At 46.6% G+C, this 25,048-nt stretch overlaps 1 protein-coding gene across 3 annotated transcripts; it reads right to left on the reverse strand.

Annotated features, from left to right (window-relative positions):
* Positions 1-655: 655 nt before the first annotated feature.
* Positions 656-24,036, reverse strand: LOC118941070 (uncharacterized). Of its 3 annotated transcripts, XR_016488231.1 has the most exons (10): positions 23,864-24,036; positions 22,269-22,414; positions 21,494-21,575; positions 21,081-21,216; positions 19,893-20,095; positions 15,731-15,867; positions 13,489-13,630; positions 6,053-12,116; positions 2,881-4,899; positions 656-2,839 (listed from the first exon to the last, which is right to left on the reverse strand). XR_016488231.1 is itself a non-coding variant. In XM_090207004.1 (9 exons), exons 1-9 carry the CDS (start codon positions 23,987-23,989, stop codon positions 4,889-4,891), a joined length of 7,047 nt encoding a protein of 2,348 aa, XP_090063130.1. In that variant the 5' UTR covers positions 23,990-24,036; the 3' UTR covers positions 656-4,888. The 3 variants fall into 3 exon arrangements, 2 of the variants coding, with proteins under 2 accessions (XP_090063130.1, XP_090063131.1); XM_090207004.1 differs by having other exon boundaries at positions 656-4,899; XM_090207005.1 differs by lacking the exons at positions 15,731-15,867; positions 19,893-20,095; positions 21,081-21,216; ... (1 more) ...; positions 22,269-22,414; positions 23,864-24,036 and adding an exon at positions 15,499-15,679 and having other exon boundaries at positions 656-4,899.
* Positions 24,037-25,048: the final 1,012 nt, after the last annotated feature.

A 25,048-nucleotide genomic window follows, 5' to 3' on the forward strand; every position in this document is an offset into this window, starting at 1 on the left:
AAGGTAACCCATACAAATGAATGGAAGTATGGAGGCGGTTATGTGTCAACAAAAATAACAAGGGGTTAAATGTGTCCAACAGCCTAATATATTTCCTGAGCTTTCTTAGATCTCCGAGATATACAGACACTTCAAAACCTTAAACATTATTCCTTAGGATTTATTGGACTGTCTTTTCTGCGATTTATGTGTTATTCAAATCGGTTTCTGTGGGCTATAGTAGTAAAGACTAAATTCACTTTTGTATCTATTTTTTTGTTTTTATATCCACAGAAAAAAGGGGGTCCTAAAAATTCAAAATCAAATAAATGAACCATGGGATAAGCATGTTAAAACAAGCCCGTATGTTAGCGGTCACCTGAAATGTCAAACTAAGCTAAGTTCCCGATGTACATAAAACCCCATGGCATCATAAATCACTATCAGTCAATTTACCCACGATACATTACGGTATCGCGATCCACTCAAACACAGCTAATGCCGTTTGAGAAGGGAAGCAAGGAGAGGAAGATTACAAGGAATCAATGAAAGATGAATTGAGAAAAAAAAAAAAGAGGGCCCACCCCACAGTCGTCACACCTTGACACAGTTCTTCCCCACCTTATGCATGTACTGGTAACTCTTGATAAATAAATACGACTCGGTCGACTTATACCAGTTTAATAACATGTGTTTTTATTATTTTACACCAAGAACTTGATGATTTATAATAAACCCGTTTCAAAACACCCAGTAAATAATAAGCCATTCGAACTCTTCACATATTTACAGGAGCCAAATAGAAAAACCCCATGTGAATAATACATTACACCTGCTGCCACTGTTCTGTTGGGTTCAGTAGAACAGTCAGTCAGGCCGCCGCCTCGCTGACATCACAATAGATTCATCTTTAAAAAAAAAAAAAAAAAGGAAGTGATGTCAGAAGCTCATAGAAGCATTTAGTCTCGTCCATGTGTTGAGCAATAGACGATATCAATACACTGGTTTCTGAACGCAGCGTTGTTGGTTGGGGACAGATGGGTCAGATTAATACACGTAACAAGTTCCTAACCTCTTTTTATAAAATATGAGTCCCAAGTGGCACCCTGGTCTATTCCTTATAGTTAACCCAAATGGGCCCCCTGGCCTATTCCTTATAGTTAACCCAAGTAGCACCCTGGTCTATTCCTTATAGTTAACCCAAATGGGGCCCCTGGCCTATTCCTTATAGTTAACCCAAATGGGGCCCCTGGTCCCAAGTAGTACACAAGGAACCGTTTGGGACAGGGACATACATTGAACAACAGCTGACAGCGTAGTTCTGGTTGTGTGGAGACCGACTGACATCGCGTCAACTCATCCCAGACAGATATACAAAGAGGGAAACTTAAAATGTGCATCAAACTATAATATGGATTAAAGTCACATACATTACAGAAAGAAAAGATGAAGAGTCCATTTTAAATATGGAATGATGTTTAGTCCTGATGGCTTCAAACAGGTTGTTGTTGTTGTTGTTTAGTCCTGATGGCTTCAAACAGGTTGTTGATGTTGATGTTTAGTCCTGATGGCTTCAAACAGGTTGTTGATGTTGTTGTTTAGTCCTGATGGCTAATATGTTCAAACAGGTTGTTGATGTTGATGTTTAGTCCTGATGGCTTCAAACAGGTTGTTGATGTTGATGTTTAGTCCTGATGGCTTCAAACAGGTTGTTGATGTTGTTGTTTAGTCCTGATGGCTTCAAACAGGTTGTTGTTGATGTTGTTTAGTCCTGATGGCTTCAAACAGGTTGTTGTTGTTGATGTTTAGTCCTGATGGCTTCAAACAGGTTGTTGATGTTGTTGTTTAGTCCTGATGGCTTCAAACAGGTTGTTGATGTTGATGTTTAGTCCTGATGGCTTCAAACAGGTTGTTGATGTTGTTTAGTCCTGATGGCTTCAAACAGGTTGTTGTTGTTTAGTCCTGATGGCTTCAAACAGGTTGTTGTTGTTGTTGTTTAGTCCTGATGGCTTCAAACAGGTTGTTGATGTTGTTGTTTAGTCCTGATGGCTTCAAACGGGTTGTTGATGTTGTTGTTTAGTCCTGATGGCTTCAAACAGGTTGTTGTTGTTGTTGTTGTTGTTTAGTCCTGATGGCTAATATGTTCAAACAGGTTGTTGTTGTTGTTGTTTAGTCCTGATGGCTTCAAACAGGTTGTTGTTGTTGTTTAGTCCTGATGGCTAATATGTTCAAACAGGTTGTTGTTGTTGTTGTTTAGTCCTGATGGCTTCAAACAGGTTGTTGTTGTTGTTGTTTAGTCCTGATGGCTAATATGTTCAAATGGGTTGTTGATGTTGTTGTTGTTTAGTCCTGATGGCTAATATGTTCAAACAGGTTGTTGTTGATGTTGTTGTTTAGTCCTGATGGCTTCAAACAGGTTGTTGTTGTTGTTGTTGTTTAGTCCTGATGGCTAATATGTTCAAACAGGTTGTTGTTGTTGTTTAGTCCTGATGGCTTCAAACAGGTTGTTGTTGTTGTTTAGTCCTGATGGCTAATATGTTCAAACAGGTTGTTGTTGTTGTTGTTGTTTAGTCCTGATGGCTTCAAACAGGTTGTTGTTGTTGTTGTTGTTTAGTCCTGATGGCTAATATGTTCAAACAGGTTGTTGATGTTGTTGTTGTTTAGTCCTGATGGCTAATATGTTCAAATGGGTTGTTGATGTTGTTGTTGTTTAGTCCTGATGGCTAATATGTTCAAACAGGTTGTTGTTGTTGTTGTTGTTTAGTCCTGATGGCTAACACGTTGTTTGTATTATAGTAAATTTAAGCGGTAATATGGAAATGAAAGACACATTGCAGACACAATGGTCTCAAATGGCAACCTGTTCCCTACATACAGGGCCGGATTAATGCAGGGGCTTACCGGGGCTGAAAACCCTGGGCCCAGGCCCGTGGGGGGGGGGGCCAAGACACTATATATTAGATAGAGATATTTTTATTTATTTTACTGCAACCGCCAACCACAGGAGGATTCAGGAGCCCGCTGTCAATGAGTTTTAGACAACCTGCTGCCGCTCTGCTAATTATCAGACAGGGGGAGAGAAGAGGAGGCAGGGGCATCCACGCGGGTAACTGGGCGGGGCCCTGCCTTGATTGGGTAACTGGGCGGGGCCCTGCCTTGATTGGTCAACTGATTTAATAAAATAAACTGCATAATAAATAAATGTGACGGGTCAATTGGTGTGAGTCAGGGTCTGGACCCCAAGCCCATATGGGGCCCAAGAGGCAAAAAAATATATATATAAAATAATATTGAGTTGTAAAAAAAATATCCAATCACAGGAGCATGCTCTCAATGAACAGAATTTAGTCACAGAGGATCAATAGTAAAAATAAAAATCATAATAACTGGTTAAAATTTGATCAAATACATGTAATTGCCAAAATAAAGGAAACACCGACATAAATGTCTTAAATAGGTGTCGTGTCACCACGAGCTGCCAGAACAGCTTCAATGCACCTTGGCATAGATTCTACAAGTGGACCTGGACCATGCCAGGAAAATGGCACCCCACACATATACAAAACTTCTGTATCCCCTCATTTACTCAAGGGTTTCCTTTATTTGGACAGTTACCGGTTGCCTAACAACACGATATCTAAATATACACGTTGTTGCATTGTGGGCCGTAGACATATAATCCATAGAAGAGGTTTTGGAGCAGTTTGACTGTTAAACAGTTTGACTGTTAAACTCACTAGGGGGGTTTAGGAGCCTCGTTCCCCTTGGCAGTTTGACTGTTAAACTCACTAGGGGGGTTTAGGAGCCTCGTTCCCCTTGGCAGTTTGACTGTTAAACTCACTAGGGGGGTTTAGGAGCCTCGTTCCCCCTGGCAGTTTGACTGTTAAACTCACTAGGGGGGTTTAGGAGCCTCGTTCCCCTTGGCAGTTTGACTGTAAAACTCACTAGGGGGGTTTTTGGTTTAAGTGACAAGTGCAAAGCAATGAGCAATAAAAAAAATCATTTTTTTTTTTAGTGTGTGTTAAATATTTGAACATTTTGTATAGTTAACATCCCTGCATAACATCAGTTCTCACATCTTCAAGAGTCACTCCTTGACCCCGGCAATGAGTCTCCGTGGCCCAAATTATTCCCTTTTAATAGTACACTGCTTTTGACCAGGGCTCACATAGGGTAGTGCAACTATAGAGGGAATAAGATGCCAAATTGGGAGGAAACCCCTGGACCATTGACCAATAGAAGAGAAGCAGGAAGTAGCAGGTTGGATTCCAGGCACTTCTTCAGTCCAAAGTAAATACGGCCGAAAACAAATAAAAAAAACAAAGAATATATTAACTATCCAGGCCAGGCCTCATAGTGTCCGCCTCATAAGTCCTTCAGGCTTTAGTTTAGAGACGCTTCCTGGTCGACGAATCAAAAAAATCGGTCAGCTCAAAAGACCCCTTTGAACTTTGGATTTGAGGTCAGGGTTCAAAGGTCGTAGGTCACTCCTATGACCATGGGAGACAGAACATGGAAGAAATGGTCACAACCCTTTTACTGTTCTCCGTCTTCTGCTGTAGCCAACCGGGCCAACTTCAGTCACATCCCAGGCTAGTCAGCAAGTCATGTAAAAGAGTTAACGCTTTAGGAATCCTCTTCAATAAAAAGGGTAGCAGGGTTGAGAGGTGTCTCCTGTTGTAGCCGCCTCAGATTGCCAGCCTCAGTCACAAGGGGAGGCCTGGCACGGCTGTCCCAGACTAGCCAGCAAGTCATGTCAGAGTCCTGTAAACCCTGGTCGCCCCTCAGTGAGGTAGCAGGGTCGAAAGGGGTTCAACACTCCTAGCAGGTTTTGGAGGGGGTTCAACAGCTCCCACGCCACCCCCTTCCCTAGCAGCACATCCAAACATGTCCTCTTGTCTATCAGCTTTCACGAGCTACCTGAAACAATAGTAAATCACAAACCATAAATCAGCATACAACATCTGGAGCTTTCAGCATAAAAACAATATGGAGGAAAAATCACATTTAAAATAATTTATATAATCTACTACACTTGGAGGTTTACCAGACACATAATCTACTACAGGAGGTTTACCAGACACATAATCTACTACACTTGGAGGTTTACCAGACACACATAATCTACTACACTTGGAGGTTTACCAGACACACATAATCTACTACAGGAGGTTTACCAGACACACATAATCTACTACAGGAGGTTTACCAGACACACATAATCTACTACAGGAGGTTTACCAGACACACATAATCTACTACAGGAGGTTTACCAGACACATAATCTACTACGGGAGGTTTACCAGACACACATAATCTACTACACTTTGAGGAGGTTTACCAGACACACATAATCTACTACAGGAGGTTTACCAGACACATAATCTACTACAGGAGGTTTACCAGACACATAATCTACTACAGGAGGTTTACCAGACACACATAATCTACTACAGGAGGTTTACCAGACATATAATCTACTACACTTTGAGGAGGTTTACCAGACACATAATCTACTACAGGAGGTTTACCAGACACATAATCTACTACAGGAGGTTTACCAGACACAATCTACTACAGGAGGTTTACCAGACACATAATCTACTACAGGAGGTTTACCAGACACACATAATCTACTACAGGAGGTTTACCAGACACATAATCTACTACAGGAGGTTTACCAGACACATAATCTACTACAGGGGGTTTATCAGACACATAATCTACTACAGGAGGTTTACCAGACACATAATCTACTACAGGAGGTTTACCAGACACATAATCTATTACAGGAGGTTTACCAGACATATAATCTACTACACTTGGAGGTTTACCAGACACATATTAAGGGTAGTCTGGGACTAAGAATACTTTGATGGATTCCCCGTTGAGATTGTTTTTAAATCCACGACTTCTAGGCTTAAATCTGCATCCGGAAACAGCTCCTAAATGACCTTGTATTAACTATCATTCAAATAATGTTTTTTTTTTTTTTTAATTCAATCAATCAACGAGAAATCAAATCCCCGAAGTAGACAACTATGTTAACAACAAGTCACAATGTTATACTTACTGTCCTCGTCTGAGTCGAAGCCGAAAAGGGTTGCGCACTTCTTCAGCGAGACGTGCGTCTGCAACTCTTCTCCACTGTCGAAGGACAAGAAACACTTGGCGCAGCGCTGCCTACGGACGGACGGTGTCGCCGTGGTCCCCGACGCCTCCACCACGAGGTCCGGGCGCGTCGGAGAGAAGCGAGGGGTCCAGGACATCTCTTTCCTGCGTTTTGGCATGGTGGTGTACCGCTCGTCTAGGTAAGCCGTGGGTGGAGGCCGGATGTATGGCCTGTTGTTAATCTTCCCAAAGAAAGTTGAGTTTTTCGCTTCCTCCTTGATAGGGGGTTGGGGAGTATTTGTAGGGGGTTTGGGAGTATTTGTAGGGGGTTTGGGAGTAGCAGGTTTATGGTTTCGTGGGTCACATTTCTTGGATTTGGAAACTGTACTTGTTTTAAGACTCCTCTGGTATTTTGGCGATTCTTTAGGGAGGTCCTTTACGTGTCCGTTAACCATCTTCTGGTCACAGACATCGCTAGCTGTTGATGAGTCTGATGTTTCCACCAACGGTTTATCATCTTCTTCCTTTGATTTACTTCCTACCACTTCTGTGACTTCATGAACATGTTTCTCTGGACCAGAGGTCTTGGACTTCACAGGTTTTTTGGAGGTCTTCCTGGGTTCTTTGCTAACGGGCCTCTTGGGTTCCTTGATAACTCTTTGTTTCTTTAGAACTTGTGTGTTCTTTAACTTCTCGGTCACCACGGGTAACTTCTCGGTGACTTTCGGAGTGACGGTGGGAGGAACAGGTTGGGGGGGGGTGTTGTCCTCGTCTGTGCTAACGTTTGACATCTTCCTGGGGTCTTTTCCAACACTCGGTTTCTTCACAAGTTGCGTTTTCTTTAACTTTTCTGTCACTTTTGTGTCGGTGGCTGGATCCAGTTGGGTATCCTTTTCTTCGCTAACGTTCGGTTTCTTAATCACTCGCATTTTCTTCAACTTGTTTATGATTTTTAGCTTTTTGGTAACTTTTTCAGTGGCGGTAGTGGTGGTGGAGGTGGTTGGACCAGTTGGGGTATAATCGTCTTCGCTAACGTTCTGTCTCTTTACAGCCCACGCTTTCTTCACCTTATGAATCATCTTTAACTTCTTGCTCGCTTGCTCAGCTTTTTCATTGGACGTGGTGACGGGAGTGTTTAGAGCGTCCATTTTCTTACCAACACACGATTTCCTCTTAACCTGCAATTTCCTCAACGTATTTGTTACCTTTACAGAGACGGTAGAGGGGTCAGTAGTACGAGGATCTCTATGAACATGCAGTTTCTTTGTGACCTGTGTTTTCTTTAACGTCTTGGTCAAGTCATACTTCCTGGTTACCTTTACAGTAGTAGTGAGGTCCTTTGCCGATCCCTCCTTTTCTCTAAGAGGCCATCGTCTCTTTACACCCTGCATCTCCTGTAGCTTATTCCTCCCCGTCTTACGCGGTCTAATCACGTTAACAGAGGTGGTATTGGTGACAAGGGTAGAGGAAACGGATTCATCCTTCCCTTCCTTTGGAAGACGATAGTGTTCTTGTTCGTGGCGGTTCAGCTCCGGAAGACAAGCCAAGCGCTCCCGACAACCTGGGAAGCAGCACACTGCCAGGAGCGGCTGATGGGTCTTCGCGTGGTTCCTCATTTCTGTCGCTGCACTGAACCGGGCTTTACATCCATCATGTAGACAGGGATGCCTGGGAATTCCTTTGTGCCATAAAATGTGGTGCTGGTAATGCTGCAAAGTCAAAACAGGTTTCTGGCAAATATTGCATTTGCCATTCCCGTGACGGAACGTCGTTTCCAAGGGTTTGGCGTCGCCGCGGTGATCGTCCAGAATATGTCCGAGGAGAGAACGCCGTTTTCCAGTGAATATCTCTGTGCATCCCTCCACAGGGCAGCTTCCGGGAGTCTCCTTACCCTGAACTGAGGTCTCTAGAGGTGAAACTGAAAGCCTGTCCTGTGTTACCGATACAGCCTGAGATTCTGTGTTGACCTCCATGGTCTTTGCCGAGGAACAGGGTTTCTCCCCTTCTTCCAAAAACTTTGTCAGAGGAGAGGAGCAGGTTCCCCCTTGTTCACCTGTCGATATCTTCACCAGAGAAGTAGCAATCTCCACCGGTTCCTCCCTCTGTTCCAGAGCCGAGTGCTCCTCCTCTTGTCTCCTACTGATCTTTTCTTGTTCCTCTGCCTGAGTATCACCATCACCCTCAGTTCCTTCAACCTTAACTCGTCTTCTGCCCCTCTGTCCATTGACCCTCTGCGTCAACTGCTTGCCTTCAGACTCTTCTGTTGCGAGTTTAGTATCTGGTGAAGGTTGAGAGTCAGTTGAGAGCCTATTGGTCGACAGTAGCTTAGGGTTAGACCGTAGCTTCCTGCGATCTGGTGGAGTTGACTCCGAGCAGTTTATAGAGGAGATCCTATTGGTCGACCGTAGCTTCCTGTAATCCGGAGGTGTTGACTCTGTGGAGTTTACAGGGATCCTCTTGCGTCCCCGTCTCCCCCTCTGCGTTGAGCGTCCAGGAGTGTCTGACATCCCAGCTTTACAGTTCTCACGGACCTCCTCAATATCAGGCGGTAGGTTTCCTTTTTTCAACTTGTCGATGTGTTGGGACAGATGCATCATAGCGAGCAGGTCGTTTTTGAACAGCATCCTACAGAACATACATTGGTCCCTGCGGAAGTGGTACATGGCGTGGGCTATAACACGTTTGCCTTTGAAAACCTTGTTGCAGAGACTACAGCGATATGCCAGTGGGCTGTTCTCATTTTCCTGTGGGGTGCCATCTCCAGGAGTTTGTCCGATATCCCCAGAGACAGTTGGGTTGTCCTTTGTGAATTTTGGGGTGTCCTGTGTTTTCTGTGGAGAGTTTTCAGTGACTTTTGAGGAGTCTTTGGGTTCCTGTGACGTCTCTTCAGGGACTCTTAGTGTGTCCTCAGAGACCATCGGGGTATCTCTGCTGACCTTTGAGGGGTCTTTGGGTTCCTGTGACGTCTCTTCGGGGACTCTTAGTGTGTCCTCAGTGACCGGTGTGTCCTCATGGAGCTGTGGCGTGTCCCCATTGTTCCGTGTGGCACCACGTGTGTCCTTGGTGAACTCTTCAGAGACCATTGGGGCATCCACTGTGAGCTGTAGGGTGTCTGCAGTGTTTTGTATTTGTAGGGCGTCCTCAATGTGCTCAGAGGTATCTACAGTGACTTCCTGGCTGTCTACAGTGACTTCCTGGCTGTCTACAGTGACTTCCTGGCTGTCTACAGTGACTTCCTGGCTGTCTACAGTGACTTCCTGGCTGTCTACAGTGACTTCCTGGCTGTCTACAGTGACTTCCTGGCTGTCTACAGTAACTTCCCGGCTGTCTACAGTAACTTCCCGGCTGTCTACAGTAACTTCCCGGCTATCCTCAATTCCCTCCGAGCTGTCCTCCTCTATGTTCTGTGGTAGTGTGTCCACAGCCTCTGGAGTATCCACGGTGGCTTTTCTGCGGTCCTCAGTAGCCTGTGGGGTGACCTCGGTGAAAGTGACTTTCAGGGTGTCCTCTGCGAGTAGTCTTATGTCCTGTGTATTCTGTGGGGGGTCTTCAGTGAACTGAGGGGTGTCATTGTCCTGTGTCGAGTCCACAGGGTGCTCATGCTGCCGGGTCTCATCAGTGAGCCGTGGGAAGCTCTCAGCGGCCATTGGGATATCCTCCGGCTCCGCGTTTTGTGAGGTAGCTTTAATGTCCAGTTGGGTGTGTCGAGTGTCCATGTTTTCCTGGATGTCTGTAGTGTCCTGTGGGGTGACTTTGGTTATTTTCGAAGTGTCCTCAAGGACCACTGGGTCTGCGACGGCCGTAGTGATGACTTTTGGAGACTGTGGTGTCACCGTTGACGATGTCGTCTCAAACGTTTCGCGCGAGACACCATCTGTGGTCTGTGGTGTCACCGACTGCTGCTTTGCGACAACGTCAGAATCCGGAGCCTTGGCAAACTTTTCAAACTCTCTAGCAAACGCATCCATTGAGGTATTAGCCAGCCAGTAGAAAGGAGTAAGAACAACTAGCTCCCGAGTTTCCTTTCCAGGGACGCTGCCAGTGTCCCCCACCATTGCTTCATCCACACCAATGTTCGCTATATCCATAGCCTCTTTCAGAATGTCGGTAACTTCGGACTTCCTGGACGATTCTAGAATCTCCCCGACTTCAGAAGCGGTTCGCTTTTTTGGAATATTCGTAACTTCCGTTGGTTCTCTTGGAACATTAGTTACATATGTATTTGTTCTTCTTCTTGTGTTATTAGGAACAATTACATTCACTGAGAGAACAGATGGAATACATGTTTGCTGAGCATCGGTAGAGAATCCGTCCTCCTTGGGACTTGCGATGTGTTCGACAGCGCCACCTTGTGGTGTGAAAGTCATGTCTGTAGCAGTGACAGTTTGTGAGTAGACCTCAACTTCCATTTCCACTGCAGACGTCTGGTAAAATACCCTTGAAGCGTCACACGGCACCGGCAGACAACTTTGGTTCAGGGAGGGACGGACATCTGTCGCTTTCAACAAACAGGTTTCGGTGTTCAACGTGACACCTTCCGCCTTAGGCGTCTGGGCGTAGTTGTGCAACTGCTCTATGAAGAGACTGGCGTTCTGAGCGGAAAGGAGAAACACCTCTCCGAGTCTGTCCTTCACCCGATACTGTGCCTGGATTGGTGCCTTAGATTTATCACAGTTTAGAGTCACCAGTCCTTGCCTACTGAGATAATCCTCATGGAAGAACCCAAATACTTCATTGTCAGGTAGGGAGACCTCCAGCTTTGAGTCATGAGCAGGAGATACTACTGGTAGGTGGTTAGTAGCGGGAATCTCCTTCTGACGTTTACCTTCCTGTTCCCTCGAAGCTGTTAGACGAGCGGCCGCCATTTTATTTTGTGAGGTCACAGCATTCTTTTGTTTGGTTGTGCTTTCCTTGACAGTGGCACCAGACCGAGAGGTCTTATTGGTCTTGTCCACTGGTGTCTGCTGGGTCTTCTGCTGTGTAGGTTTCCTCCCCGGTCGGCGACCCTTCCGGGGAGCACTGTTCTCAGCCTGGAACGTACCCTCCAGGAGCCACCGGGGTTTCCTACCCCTCCGTTTAGGAGGTTTCTTCTCCGAGAGTCTGGTCATGTGCCTATGTGGTCTGTGACCGACTTGCCTGGCCAGGTTCTCCTGCGCCATGTCCAGTTGTCTGAAGGACCGTCTGACAGAGGTGGTCTCGACTGGGGGCTCTGTTGTTTTGACGGATGACCGCGGTCCCGGCTTCGGCCCAGGCTTCCTCCCTCTTCTTTTTATAACAGGTTGTTCCTCGCCAACAGGGGGTTCAGCCAGCTTCTCAGTCTTCGCCATCGCCGGCATCACATGATTAACAGGCAGCCGCTGCGACTCGACAACAGAGTTTTTTTCCAACCTTTGAGCTTTGACACGTTTGGCTGCCACCGGCGCCGTCGAAACGTGATTCTTCTCTTCTTTTTGGAACCGCCTTTTGGGCGCTGTTACCTGATGAAAGGGTTTAATCTGAACGTGTTTCTGTACCGGTTTAGTCTCTACATGTTTAGGCTGCACACGCTCCGACAGGTCAGCGCTCCAGCTGCAACAGGGCTCTTTGGTGGCGGTGCTGCAGTAGTTGGACACCCACCCATCATCCTCCTCCTCCATCATCATCCTCGCCAACGCCGCCTTCTTCTCGCTCATCAGCTTCAGGCAGTTGGTCCGGAGATTCAAAAGGTTCCAGAACTCTGGATCGAAGTAGAGACCTCTCTTCAGGGTCTGGAGGATCTCAAAGCGGATGTGGTTCCCGATGGGACCGGCTTCGACGTGGTACTCCTGGTCGGGGTGCGTGTAGAGGAGGAACACCGTTTTGTAGGCCTCCACGGTGCGTTCCAGAAAGAAGACGAGGAGGGCGCAGGCCCGGCAGACCTCCAGGTCGTTGGGGAGGAGGTAGGCTACCGTCTTGTAGACGAGGGACTTGGTGGCGGCGTCGCAGGGGTTCGTCTGGAGGGCGTGGGTGCAGAGCTCCACACAGAACTGGAGACCATCCTTTCCCAGCTGGGAGAGCAGAACAGAAAGAGAACAGAAGGGGGTCAGTGAATTACCCATGCATTCATTTATTTATATATATATATATATATATATATATATATATATATATATATATATATATATATATATATATATATATATATATATATATATATATATATATATATATATATATATATATATATATATATATATTTTTTTAGGCACACTGTCAGGTCCAGGACCAGCGGAAGCAGAACGACCCCCTATAACATCAAAGATCCAGCACCATATTCCACAGTAGGTAATGGGGTTATTCTCTGCTCATACATCCTGATTTGGACACCAAACACACCGCTGGTCTGCGTGGACAAAGAGGTCTATTTACAGGTGATCTGACCCGAAGCACCAGGTTCCAATCCAAGCGGCGTTTAGAAAACTCTGTGTACTGGTTAAACTCAAATCTTTCCCTCAGCGATTGTATACGAGTATAAAATAATACCAAAATGTTTGAGAATAAAAATATAGCTCAGTATTTGGATCATGTATTCATCCAGTCTTTGTTGCTCATCTTCATCAAAAGGTGTCTATTTTTGACTGAAAAACAAACAATTATACTAACGAGTCGGCCTAATAATGATCAGGGCTCTGTCCCAAAAAAAGTAAACTATTCCCTATATACTGTAGTGTGCTATTCTTAACCAGGGACCATAAGTAGGGGCCCATTTGAGTCGCACCCCAGCTGATGGTATTTTTATTTATTTTACTAGGCAAGTCAGTTAAAGAACAAATTCTTATTTTCAATGACGGCCTACCGGGGACCAGTGGGGTTAACTGCCTTGTTCAGGGGCAGAACGACAGATTTGTACCTCGTCAGCTCGGGGATTCGATCTTGCAACCTTTCAGTTACTCGTCCAACGCTCATGTTGTTTGTCAGTTCAACACAAACTCTCAGTCAAACCCCCCAAAAAAGCCATGGCTTCTATTCATCTCTCTAGTCGGCACAGTAATCCTCAACAAAGCATCTGAAGAAGGCTGACCTAAGCCAAGCCACCTGAGCAGAGGTACAACCTGAATCAAAATGAAGCCATGGCTTCTATTCATCTCTCTAGTCGGCACAGTAATCCTCAACAAAGCATCTGAAGAAGGCTGACCTAAGCCAAGCCACCTGAGCAGAGGTACAACCCAATTCATCTCTCTAGTCGGCACAGTAATCCTCAACAAGCATCTGAAGAACGCTGACCTAAGCCAAGCCACCTGAGCGGAGGTACAACCCAAATCAAAAAACAAGCTTTTCACATCATCCTCTACCACAACAACTCCATTACATCTGAACAAACAAAATGGCAGCTGGAATTTCAGCACTAAAAATCAACAATCACAGGAGTTCCTGGCTCACCTCTGCAAGGATCACTCTAATGAAAGAGAATATGGATCTGATGTTGGTGGCAGACAGCAGCAACCGATGACTCTCTTCCAGGAAGGCCTGTTTGGAAGGGTTGACCCGCAGGCGGAGTCGACTCCATATGAACACCAAATCCCTGGAAGAGAAAGTGATTTAATAACAAAATGATAAAAAAATCCACTTCATTAATAAAAACGTTCATTATTACTCGGTGTAAAAATAAAAAAAAGTCAGTTTATTCATTAGCGGACTCAATTAAAAACCTGGGTTTGTAAATCAGATCCCAACGGGGGAGTAGGAAGTGGTCCAAGATCAATCAATCAATCAATGTTGTCTATAAAGCCCCATTAATGCCAACAGTTATCACCAGGTGCTGAACGGTAACCAGGCCCAGAAAACCCCAAACATCAAAGAACAAGCAGGATAAATACATGTCAGTACTTGTATTTATTTAGGTATTTTTATTTATATATATATATATATATTTTTTTATTTTTTTTAATTTTTTTTATTTAACCTTTATTTTAACAAGGCAAGTCAGTTAAGAAGAAATTCTTATTTAGGGAAACCACTTGGACACAATGTCTACTCAGATGCAGGTGACCACGTACCCCGCGACAAGAGTGGCCAGACCACGTACCCCACGACAAGAGTGGCCAGACCACGTACCCCACGACAAGAGTGGCCAGACCACGTACCCCACGACAAGAGTGGCCAGACCACGTACCCCACGACAAGACTGGCCCGACCACGTACCCCACGACAAGAGTGGCCAGACCACGTACCCCACGACAAGAGTGGCCAGACCACGTACCCCGCGACAAGAGTGGCCAGACCACGTACCCCGCGACAAGAGTGGCCAGACCACGTACCCCGCGACAAGAGTGGCCAGACCACGTACCCCGCGACAAGAGTGGCCAGACCACGTACCCCGCGACAAGAGTGGCCAGACCACGTACCCCGCGACAAGAGTGGCCAGACCACGTACCCCGCGACAAGAGTGGCCAGACCACGTACCCCGCGACAAGAGTGGCCAGACCACGTACCCCGCGACAAGAGTGGCCAGACCACGTACCCCGCGACAAGAGTGGCCAGACCACGTACCCCGCGACAAGAGTGGCCAGACCACGTACCCCGCGACAAGAGTGGCCAGACCACGTACCCCGCGACAAGTGTGGCCAGACCACGTACCCCACGACAAGTGTGGCCAGACCACGTACCCCACGACAAGTGGCCAGACCACGTACCCCACGACAAGAGTGGCCAGACCACGTACCCCACGACAAGAGTGGCCAGACCACGTACCCCACGACAAGAGTGGCCAGACCACGTACCCCACGACAAGAGTGGCCAGACCACGTACCCCACGACAAGAGTGGCCAGACCACGTACCCCGCGACAAGAGTGGCCAGACCACGTACCCCACGACAAGTGTGGCCAGACCACGTACCCCACGACAAGTGGCCAGACCACGTACCCCACGACAAGAGTGGCCAGACCACGTACCCCACGACAAGAGTGGCCAGACCACGTACCCCACGACAAGAGTGGCCAGACCACGTACCCCACGACAAGAGTGGCCAGACCACGTACCCCGCGACAAGAGTGGCCAGACCACGTACCCCGCGACAAGAGTGGCCAGACCACGTACCCCGCGACAAGAGTGGCCAGACCACGTACCCCGCGACAAGAGTGGCCAGACCACGTACCCCACGACAAGAGTGGCCAGACCACGTACCCCGCAACAAGAGTGGCCAGACCACGTACCCCAGAACTAGCCACGCTGTCTCGACAATGTTTTCTACATTTCCCATTTGGTATGCCTCTTCTGTCACAGTTTGCAGCAGCACTGACAGCTATGACAACTGGGGTCAGATTTCCAAACGGAACGATTACGACGAGTCTCGTCAACTTGTTTCTGCTCACTGATTGGATATTGCATTAAGTCAGTTGTGCGATATAGGATCGATTTCCATGATGTGTATAGACAGTGACGAGGCTCACCACATGCAGTACATGTCTCCCCGGTGTAGAACACAGACCAGTATGATGTGTATAGACAGTGAACACAGACCAGTATGATGTGTATAGACAGTGAACACAGACCAGTATGATGTGTATAGACAGTGAACACAGACCAGTATGATGTGTATAGACAGTGAACACAGACCAGTATGATGTGTATAGACAGTGAACACAGACCAGTATGATGTGTATAGACAGTGACGGGGCTCACCACATGCAGTACATGTCTCCCCGGTGTAGCTGCTGAGAGAGGAAGGCTGTGCAGAGGGCCAGGAGCGTCTCGTCGCTCTCCTCACTCTCTGTGTTACACACGATATCCACAGCGTCCTTACCGTCAATGTCAGACATCTACAGGTAGAGAGAGAGAGAGAGAAGAAATGGTGACATCATTCAAGCATTTATACGGTAGATTCCAATGGTGTAGTGGAGGGCGAACGCAGGGCTACACCGTTAGGGGAGCGTTACTTTTCTCCCCGCGACACCGGCAAAATTCTCCCCCCGCGACACCGGCAAAATTCTCCCCACTACATCGGCAAAATTCTCCACACTACACCGGCAAAATTCTCCCCACTACACCAGCCAATTCTCCCCACTACATCAGCTAATTCTCCCCACTACATCAGCTAATTCTCCCCACTACATCAGCTAATTCTCCCCACTACATCGCAGGCTAGCAGAAATGACTATTGTCTTCTACCTGTAGTCAGCAATCCCACCCAACCCCATAAGTGACCGACTAAACCTTTCAAACAAGGGGAAAAGGAAGCAACTCCAAATATGGACTGCAACAACCACATTTAGGAATTACTTAGTGCTTGTATTAGTGCTCTTGTACAAAACACATCATCTTCGTCAAAACCTTATCCTCTGATCTCTACTGTAGATCCCAGCTAGCATATCAGTTCATCCTCTCATCTCTACTGTAGATCCCAGCTAGCATATCAGTTCATCCTATCATCTCTACATCCCATCTAGCATATCAGTTCATCCTCTCATCTCCACTGTAGATCCCAGCTAGCATATCAGTCCATCCTCTCATCTCCACTGTAGATTCCAGCTAGCATATCAGTCCATCCTCTCATCTCGACTGTAGATCCCAGCTAGCATATCAGTTCATCCTCTCATCTCTACATCCCATCTAGCATATCAGTCCATCCTCTCATCTCTACTGTAGATCCCAGCTAGCATATCAGTCCATCCTCTCATCTCTACTGTAGATCCCAGCTAGCATATCAGTCCATCCTCTCATCTCTACTGTAGATCCCAGCTAGCATATCAGTCCATCCTCTCATCTCTACTGTAGATCCCAGCTAGCATATCAGTCCATCCTCTCATCTCTACTGTAGATCCCATCTAGCATATCAGTCCATCCTCTCATCTCTACTGTAGATCCCAGCTAGCATATCAGTCCATCCTCTCATCTCTACTGTAGATCCCAGCTAGCATATCAGTCCATCCTCTCATCTCTACTGTAGATCCCAGCTAGCATATCAGTCCATCCTCTCATCTCTACTGTAGATCCCAGCTAGCATATCAGTCCATCCTCTCATCTCTACTGTAGATCCCAGCTAGCATATCAGTCCATCCTCTCATCTCCACTGTAGATTCCAGCTAGCATATCAGTCCATCCTCTCATCTCTACTGTAGATCCCAGCTAGCATATCAGTCCATCCTCTCATCTCCATTGTAGATCCCAGCTAGCATATCAGTTCATCCTCTCATCTCTACATCCCAGCTAGCATATCAGTCCATCCTCTCCTCTCTACTGTAGATCCCAGCTAGCATATCAGTCCATCCATCCTCTCATCTCTACTGTAGATCCCAGCTAGCATATCAGTCCATCCTCTCATCTCCACTGTAGATCCCATCTAGCATATCAGTCCATCCTATCATCTCTACTGTAGATCCCAGCTAGCATATCAGTTCATCCTCTCAACTATACTGTAGATCCCATCTAGCATATAAGTCCATCCTCTCATCTCTACATCCCATCTAGCATATCAGTTCATCCTATCATCTCTACATCCCATCTAGCATATCAGTTCATCCTCTCATCTCTACATCCCATCTAGCATATCAGTTCATCCTCTCATCTCTACTGTAGATCCCAGCTAGCATATCAGTCCATCCTCTCATCTCCACTGTAGATCCCAGCTAGCATATCAGTCCATCCTCTCATCTCCACTGTAGATCCCAGCTAGCATATCAGTTCATCCTCTCATCTCTACTGTAGATCCCATCTAGCATATCAGTCCATCCTCTCATCTCTACATCCCATCTAGCATATCAGTTCATCCTCTCATCTCTACATCCCATCTAGCATATCAGTCCATCCTCTCATCTCCACTGTAGATTCCAGCTAGCATATCAGTCCATCCTCTCATCTCTACTGTAGATCCCATCTAGCATATCAGTCCATCCTCTCATCTCTACTGTAGATCCCAGCTAGCATATCAGTTCATCCTCTCATCTCTACATCCCAGCTAGCATATCAGTCCATCCTCTCATCTCTACATCCCAGCTAGCATATCAGTCCATCCTCTCATCTCTACTGTAGATCCCAGCTAGCATATCAGTCCATCATCTCATCTCCACTGTAGATCCCATCTAGCATATCAGTCCATCCTATCATCTCTACTGTAGATCCCAGCTAGCATATCAGTCCATCCTCTCATCTCTACTGTAGATCCCATCTAGCATATCAGTCCATCCTCTCATCTCTACATCCCATCTAGCATATCAGTCCATCCTCGTCTCTACTGTAGATCCCATCTAGCATATCAGTTCATCCTCTCATCTCTACTGTAGATCCCAGCTAGCATATCAGTCCATCCTCTCATCTCTACTGTAGATCCCATCTAGCATATCAGTTCATCCTCTCATCTCTTCTGTAGATCCCAGCTAGCATATCAGTCCATCCTCTCATCTCTACATCCCATCTAGCATATCAGTTCATCCTATCATCTCTACATCCCATCTAGCATATCAGTTCATCCTCTCATCTCTACATCCCATCTAGCATATCAGTCCATCCTCTCATCTATACTGTAGATCCCAGCTAGCATATCAGTCCATCCTCTCATCTCCACTGTAGATTCCAGCTAGCATATCAGTTCATCCTCTCATCTCTACTGTAGATCCCATCTAGCATATCAGTCCATCCTCTCATCTCTACATCCCATCTAGCATATCAGTCCATCCTCTCATCTCTACATCCCATCTAGCATATCAGTTCATCCTATCATCTCTACATCCCATCTAGCATATCAGTTCATCCTCTCATCTCTACATCCCATCTAGCATATCAGTTCATCCTCTCATCTCTACTGTAGATCCCATCTGGCATATCAGTCCATCCTCTCATCTCCACTGTAGATTCCAGCTAGCATATCAGTCCATCCTCTCATCTCCACTGTAGATCCCAGCTAGCATATCAGTCCATCCTCTCATCTCTACATCCCATCTAGCATATCAGTCCATCCTCTCATCTCTACTGTAGATCCCAGCTAGCATATCAGTTCATCCTCTCATCTCTACATCCCAGCTAGCATATCAGTCCATCCTCTCATCTCTACATCCCAGCTAGCATATCAGTCCATCCTCTCATCTCTACATCCCATCTAGCATATCAGTCCATCCTCTTATCTCCACTGTGGATCCCAGCTAGCATATCAGTCCATCCTCTCATTTCCACTGTAGATCCCAGCTAGCATATCAGTTCATCCTCTCATCTCTACATCCCATCTAGCATATCAGTCCATCCTCTCATTTCCACTGTAGATCCCAGCTAGCATATCAGTCCATCCTCTCATCTCCACTGTAGATCCCAGCTAGCATATCAGTCCATCCTCTCATCTCTACTGTAGATCCCATCTAGCATATCAGTCCATCCTCTCATCTCTACATCCCATCTAGCATATCAGTCCATCCTCTCATCTCTACTGTAGATCCCAGCTAGCACATCAGTCCATCCTCTCATCTCTACTGTAGATCCCAGCTAGCATATCAGTCCATCCTCTCATCTCTACTGTGGATCCCAGCTAGCATATCAGTCCATCATCTCATCTCTACATCCCATCTAGCATATCAGTCCATCCTCTCATCTCTACATTCCAGCTAGCATATCAGTCCATCCTCTCATCTCTACTGTGGATCCCAGCTAGCATATCAGTCCATCCTCTCATCTCTACATCCCATCTAGCATATCAGTCCATCCTCGTCTCTACAGTAGATCCCATCTATCAATTACAGTAATTATCCCGAGCAGTCATTAGCCCCCCCCCCCCATTCCCAACATGTTATATTTAAGTCATATAGCAGATGCTATTATCCAGAACCCAGGAATCCTAATAACCAAAGTTTGTTCCCCTCACCTCTTCGTGCATATGGCGAGGGAGCGACGCCTTCAACAGACAGGTGAGGTAGGCCTGTCGGAAGAACAGGTGTCGCCCGGCAACGGGGTGCTGAGAGCAGGTCTTAGCCAAGACCACCGCCTCGGTGAACATCTCACTGGACAGCAGGTAACGAACACGCAGCTCAAAGAACACTGGCACCTCTGAGCTTAGGTACCGGTCCACTGTGGAGAGAGACAGGTCAAGGGTCAGTGTTGGACCTCAACCTCGGTACCGGTCCACTGTGGAGAGAGACAGGTCAAGGGTCAATGTTGCACCTCTGAGCGTGGGTACCGGTCCACTGTGGAGAGAGACAGGTCAAGGGTCAATGTTGCACCTCTGAGCATGGGTACCGGTCCACTGTGGAGAGAGACAGGTCAAGGGTCAATGTTGCACCTCTGAGCCTGGGTACCGGTCCACTGTGGAGAGAGACAGGTCAAGTGTCAATGTTGCACCTCTGAGCCTAGGTACCGGTCCACTGTGGAGAGAGACAGGTCAAGGGTCAATGTTGCACCTCTGAGCCTAGGTACCGGTCCACTGTGGAGAGAGACAGGTCAAGGGTCAATGTTGCACCTCTGAGCCTAGGTACCGGTCCACTGTGGAGAGAGACAGGTCAAGGGTCAATGTTGCACCTCTGAGCCTAGGTACCGGTCCACTGTGGAGAGAGACAGGTCAAGTGTCAATGTTGCACCTCTGAGCCTGGGTACCGGTCCACTGTGGAGAGAGACAGGTCAAGGGTCAATGTTACACCTCTGAGCCTAGGTACCGGTCCACTGTGGAGAGAGACAGGTCAAGGGTCAATGTTGCACCTCTGAGCCTAGGTACCGGTCCACTGTGGAGAGAGACAGGTCAAGGGTCAATGTTGCACCTCTGAGCCTAGGTACCGGTCCACTGTGGAGAGAGACAGGTCAAGGGTCAATGTTGCATCCCAAATAGTGCTCTATATTTGGGGTAAAGAAAGAGAAAGGAGTGTAACAGTCGTAAATATTAAATCCACAGAGAGAGGAACCTCTAGTTAACGGACTCCTGTCATTATAGATGGACGACTCCAGAGCAGATATTTACAGGACAGATTTCTAGTCAGTAATACAACATGGTACATGGATGAGTATGTAGAAGTTGGTCCATGGCCCTCCCCTCTCATCCTGCCTTTCTCTCCCAGACTCTCACCTTCATCCCGGGGCAGTTGTGAGTCCTTCAGGATGGCCTGCAGTATGGGGTTGGTCCACGGTCCCTTCTCTCTGATGATCTGTCCCACCTGCAGCAGGTGGATGTTCTGGTGTCTCTCCAGCTGGGAAAAACATTCCTGAAAAAAGGAGGAAGAGGTTAGCCTGGTCTAAGATCTTTACGTGCCATCTTGCCAAACTCAGAGTGATGTTTTAGAGCATTCCATAAAGCAGTGAGAAATGGATATGATCTGATTGGTCAGCTGATTCAAACGGATATGATCTGATTGGTCAGCTGAGTCAACACAGCCTCTTTGTGTCGTCTTGTTGACATGACAACAACCATAGGAGCTGGCAAGACAGCACAAACAGATATGGAACCAGGCTAGGAAGCAAGGGGTTGTTAAGACAACTCACCTGGAACGAATCAAGGATTTTTTTCAAGGGATCCTGCAGGATCTTATTTCTGTTCAAAAACAGCAAGAGCTCAAAAGCACTCCTGTGGGGAGAGAAAGGGGAGGGGTGGGGAGAGAAAGGGGAGGGGTGGGGAGAGAAAGGGGTGGGGTGGGGGAGAGAAAGGGGTGGGGTGGGGGAGAGAGAAAGGGGTGGGGTGGGGGAGAGAGAAAGGGGTGGGGTGGGGGAGAGAGAAAGGGGTGGGGGAGAGAAAGGAGTGGGGAAGAGAAAGGGGAGGGGAAGAGAAAGGGGAGGGGTGTGGGGGAGAGAAAGGGGAGGGGACTGTTTGAGCCTCATACTTCCTTTAATAAATGTAACAACAGGGACGGAATAACAAGGCTGAAAGGGGCAGAGTCACTCTAGAAAACAGCACTCATACTGGAGATGGAAACTGGGGGTGACAGGACTATGGACTCCAAGGAGCAGGTAAACAAGTCAACACTCATACTGGAGATGGAGACTGGGGGTGACAGGACTATGGACTCAAAGGAGCAGAGTCACCCTAGAAAACAACACTCATACTGGAGATGGAAACTGGGGGTGACAGGATTATGGACTCCAAGGAGCAGGTAAACAAGTCAACACTCATACTGGAGATGGAGACTGGGGGTGACATGACTATGGACTCCAAGGAGCAGAGTCACCCTAGAAAACAACACTCATACTGGAGATGGAGACTGTGGGTGACATGACTATGTACCCCAAGGAGCAGGTAAACAAGTCAACACATCATACTTACAGGGCAAGGCTACTCAGTGTGTAGCATACATGTTCACAGTCAGACGGGAAGCAGGCCGAGGCTTGGACAAAGGAACATAGAGCAGTCTGGAGCACCTGCAGCTGTGGCAAGGGTACCTGCCATCGTCCTGAATACACCTCCACCAACTACAAGGGAAGGGAGCAGAGGGAGGAGAGAGGGAAGGGGGTGGGGGAGATACAGGTAGGAAAGGGGGTGGGGGAGATACAGGTAGGGGAGATACAGGTAGGGGGTGGGGAGGGGGAGATACTGGTAGGAAAGGGGGGGATACAGGTAGGTAGGAGGGGGGATACAGGTAGGAAAGGGGGGATACAGGTAGGAAGGGGGGGATACAGGTAGGAAGGGGGAGATACAGGTAGGAAAGGGGGGAGATACAGGTAGGAAAGGGGGGAGATACAGGTAGGAAAGGGGGGATACAGGTAGGAAAGGGGAGGGGGGGATACAGGTAGGAAAGGGGGGAGGAAAAATAAAGACAGTGGATAGGGAAACCATAACAAGACGTTGGATGGGCCCAATTAAAAACAATTGTTGTCCCTTTCACTGTATCACCATCTCAACTTATTTAGTAGCAACTGAATACTTCGCTAGCTACATTATTACCAAACTAGGCCATAGTCAGACTTACTAGACACTGTAGCTAGCTACATTATTACCAAACTAGGCCATAGTCACACTAACTAGACACTGTAGCTAGCTACATTATTACCAAACTAGGCCATAGTCAGACTAACTAGACACTGTAGCTAGCTATATTATTACCAAACTAGGCCATAGTCAGACTACCTAGACACTGTAGCTAGCTACATTATTACAAAACTAGGCCATAGTCACACTAACTAGACACTGTAGCTAGCTACATTATTACAAAACTAGGCCATAGTCACACTAACTAGACACTGTAGCTAGCTACATTATTACAAAACTAGGCCATAGTCACACTAACTAGACACTGTAGCTAGCTACATTATTACCAAACTAGGCCATAGTCAGACTAACTAGACACTGTAGCTAGCTACATTATTACCAAACTAGGCCATAGTCAGACTAACTAGACACTGTAGCTAGCTAAAAGTATATGTAACGTTAACGCTTCAATCTGACAAACTGTAAAAACAAGGGCAGACATTGAATTCCACTAGAGGTCTTATTAAACACCTTCCCGAATCTACTGTTGGTAAACTAGCAACTAAACTAACTCGCTAAAGTGGGAACTGAAGATAACTTGGCTAACAAGCAAGCTACCCGAGAACGACTTGACAATGCTTTTCCCCGTAGCTAGCTAGTTAGCTACTATCATGCATTTTGAAAAGGGTGAATTAGGATATAACATATGTGACATTACAGGGGGAAAAAACAGGTTGGTTTATTGGTTGCTAGCTAGCCATTTACGGGTTGTTATCTGTCTGTTTGAGGGGGGGAGGGGAATAGGTTGGTTTGGCTAGTTAGCCTTAGCATAGATTAGAGAAAGGAGCTCTGGCTAGCTAGCTAGCTACCGTTAGCTAGTACGAGTCTGTCCTGGGGAAAACAAGTATTTTTCCTCTCTCTCCCCCAGGTGTAATTCCAATACATTGCTTTACCTTACAGAACCGTACACAATATAACTTGCTTTGAAGTCCGTATTCTTCACTTGAACTACTGACAAATAAACTCTTCAATTCTTTTTTAAAACCTTCTAACTCAAATTCACTCTCTTCTTCCGCCATACTGCTTGTCTTGCCTAGCGCGTAGCTACAGCGACTGAAACGCGACGCGTCCGAGCGTATCGCGGTCGAGAGATTTGATTGGATGAAACTCACGTCTGTATTGCCCTACGGCGGAAAATACGTCTTGTGATTGGAGGACACTGCACATCAAAAAAAAAAAAAAACGCCCCTACATTGAAAGGTATCTTGTGTGTTTATATATTATGGGTTACATTGGAGCATTGTTGCAACGTGTTTGATTAACGTTTCTTTGAACGTTGTCACCAACCTAATATTGAACGAGTCAATTAGTGATTTTATCTGTCTGTGTCTCTCTCATTTCAGAACGGCGGCATGATCAGAAACACGTTATATCTTTCCATTCCGTTGATTGGTTGACATGAGATGATATTGGACTTGTGCTCATTTATTAATTAACAGGTGACACCAGCGCGCCTACCTTTATAAATCAATCCCCTACTGTCTCGTTAAAAGGAATCAGTTCTGGCTGTTGATTCCAATGAGGACTAGGTCACAGTTGAGCAGCAGGTGACCAATGCTTATAACTGCTTCATTTATGGAAAGCTTTGGGAAAAAAAACCTTCCTCATCCTTTGAGTTTGTCAAACAATTTGGTTTATGCAAGTACATTTTTACCTACCTTTACCCCTTATTTCTCTGCCATTTTTAAAACCTACTATGTAAAGGCAGTATATGTAACCTGGAATTGGCATGTGTTTTAAACGTAGCCGTTGTGAATATAACGACGAAGAGCCGACTGGCCCATTTGAGATGCTACCCCGTGTGGTTCATACTAGGCCTTCACCCTTTGAGTAAAAGGGTCATTTTTATTCTTCAGACCGATTCCTCAAAAGGTAATTGATCGCTGTCTCATTGCATCATGTCCTTATTGATCCTGTTTTGGCTCCAGTTCCCCTGCAGGTAGCAGTAGTTCAGGACTCTTGTTGACCACCATGTCTGTCGGGCTGTAGGTAGTCCTACACCACATGACATCACCCAGCACCGTAACGGCCACTGTGCAGACTATATACTGTACGTTTTACCTGACCAATCATATATT

Source organism: Oncorhynchus mykiss, chromosome 18, assembly GCF_057628025.1.
Source record: "Oncorhynchus mykiss isolate SJ-2025 chromosome 18, ASM5762802v1, whole genome shotgun sequence".
NCBI classification, from domain to species: Eukaryota; Metazoa; Chordata; class Actinopteri; order Salmoniformes; family Salmonidae; genus Oncorhynchus; species Oncorhynchus mykiss.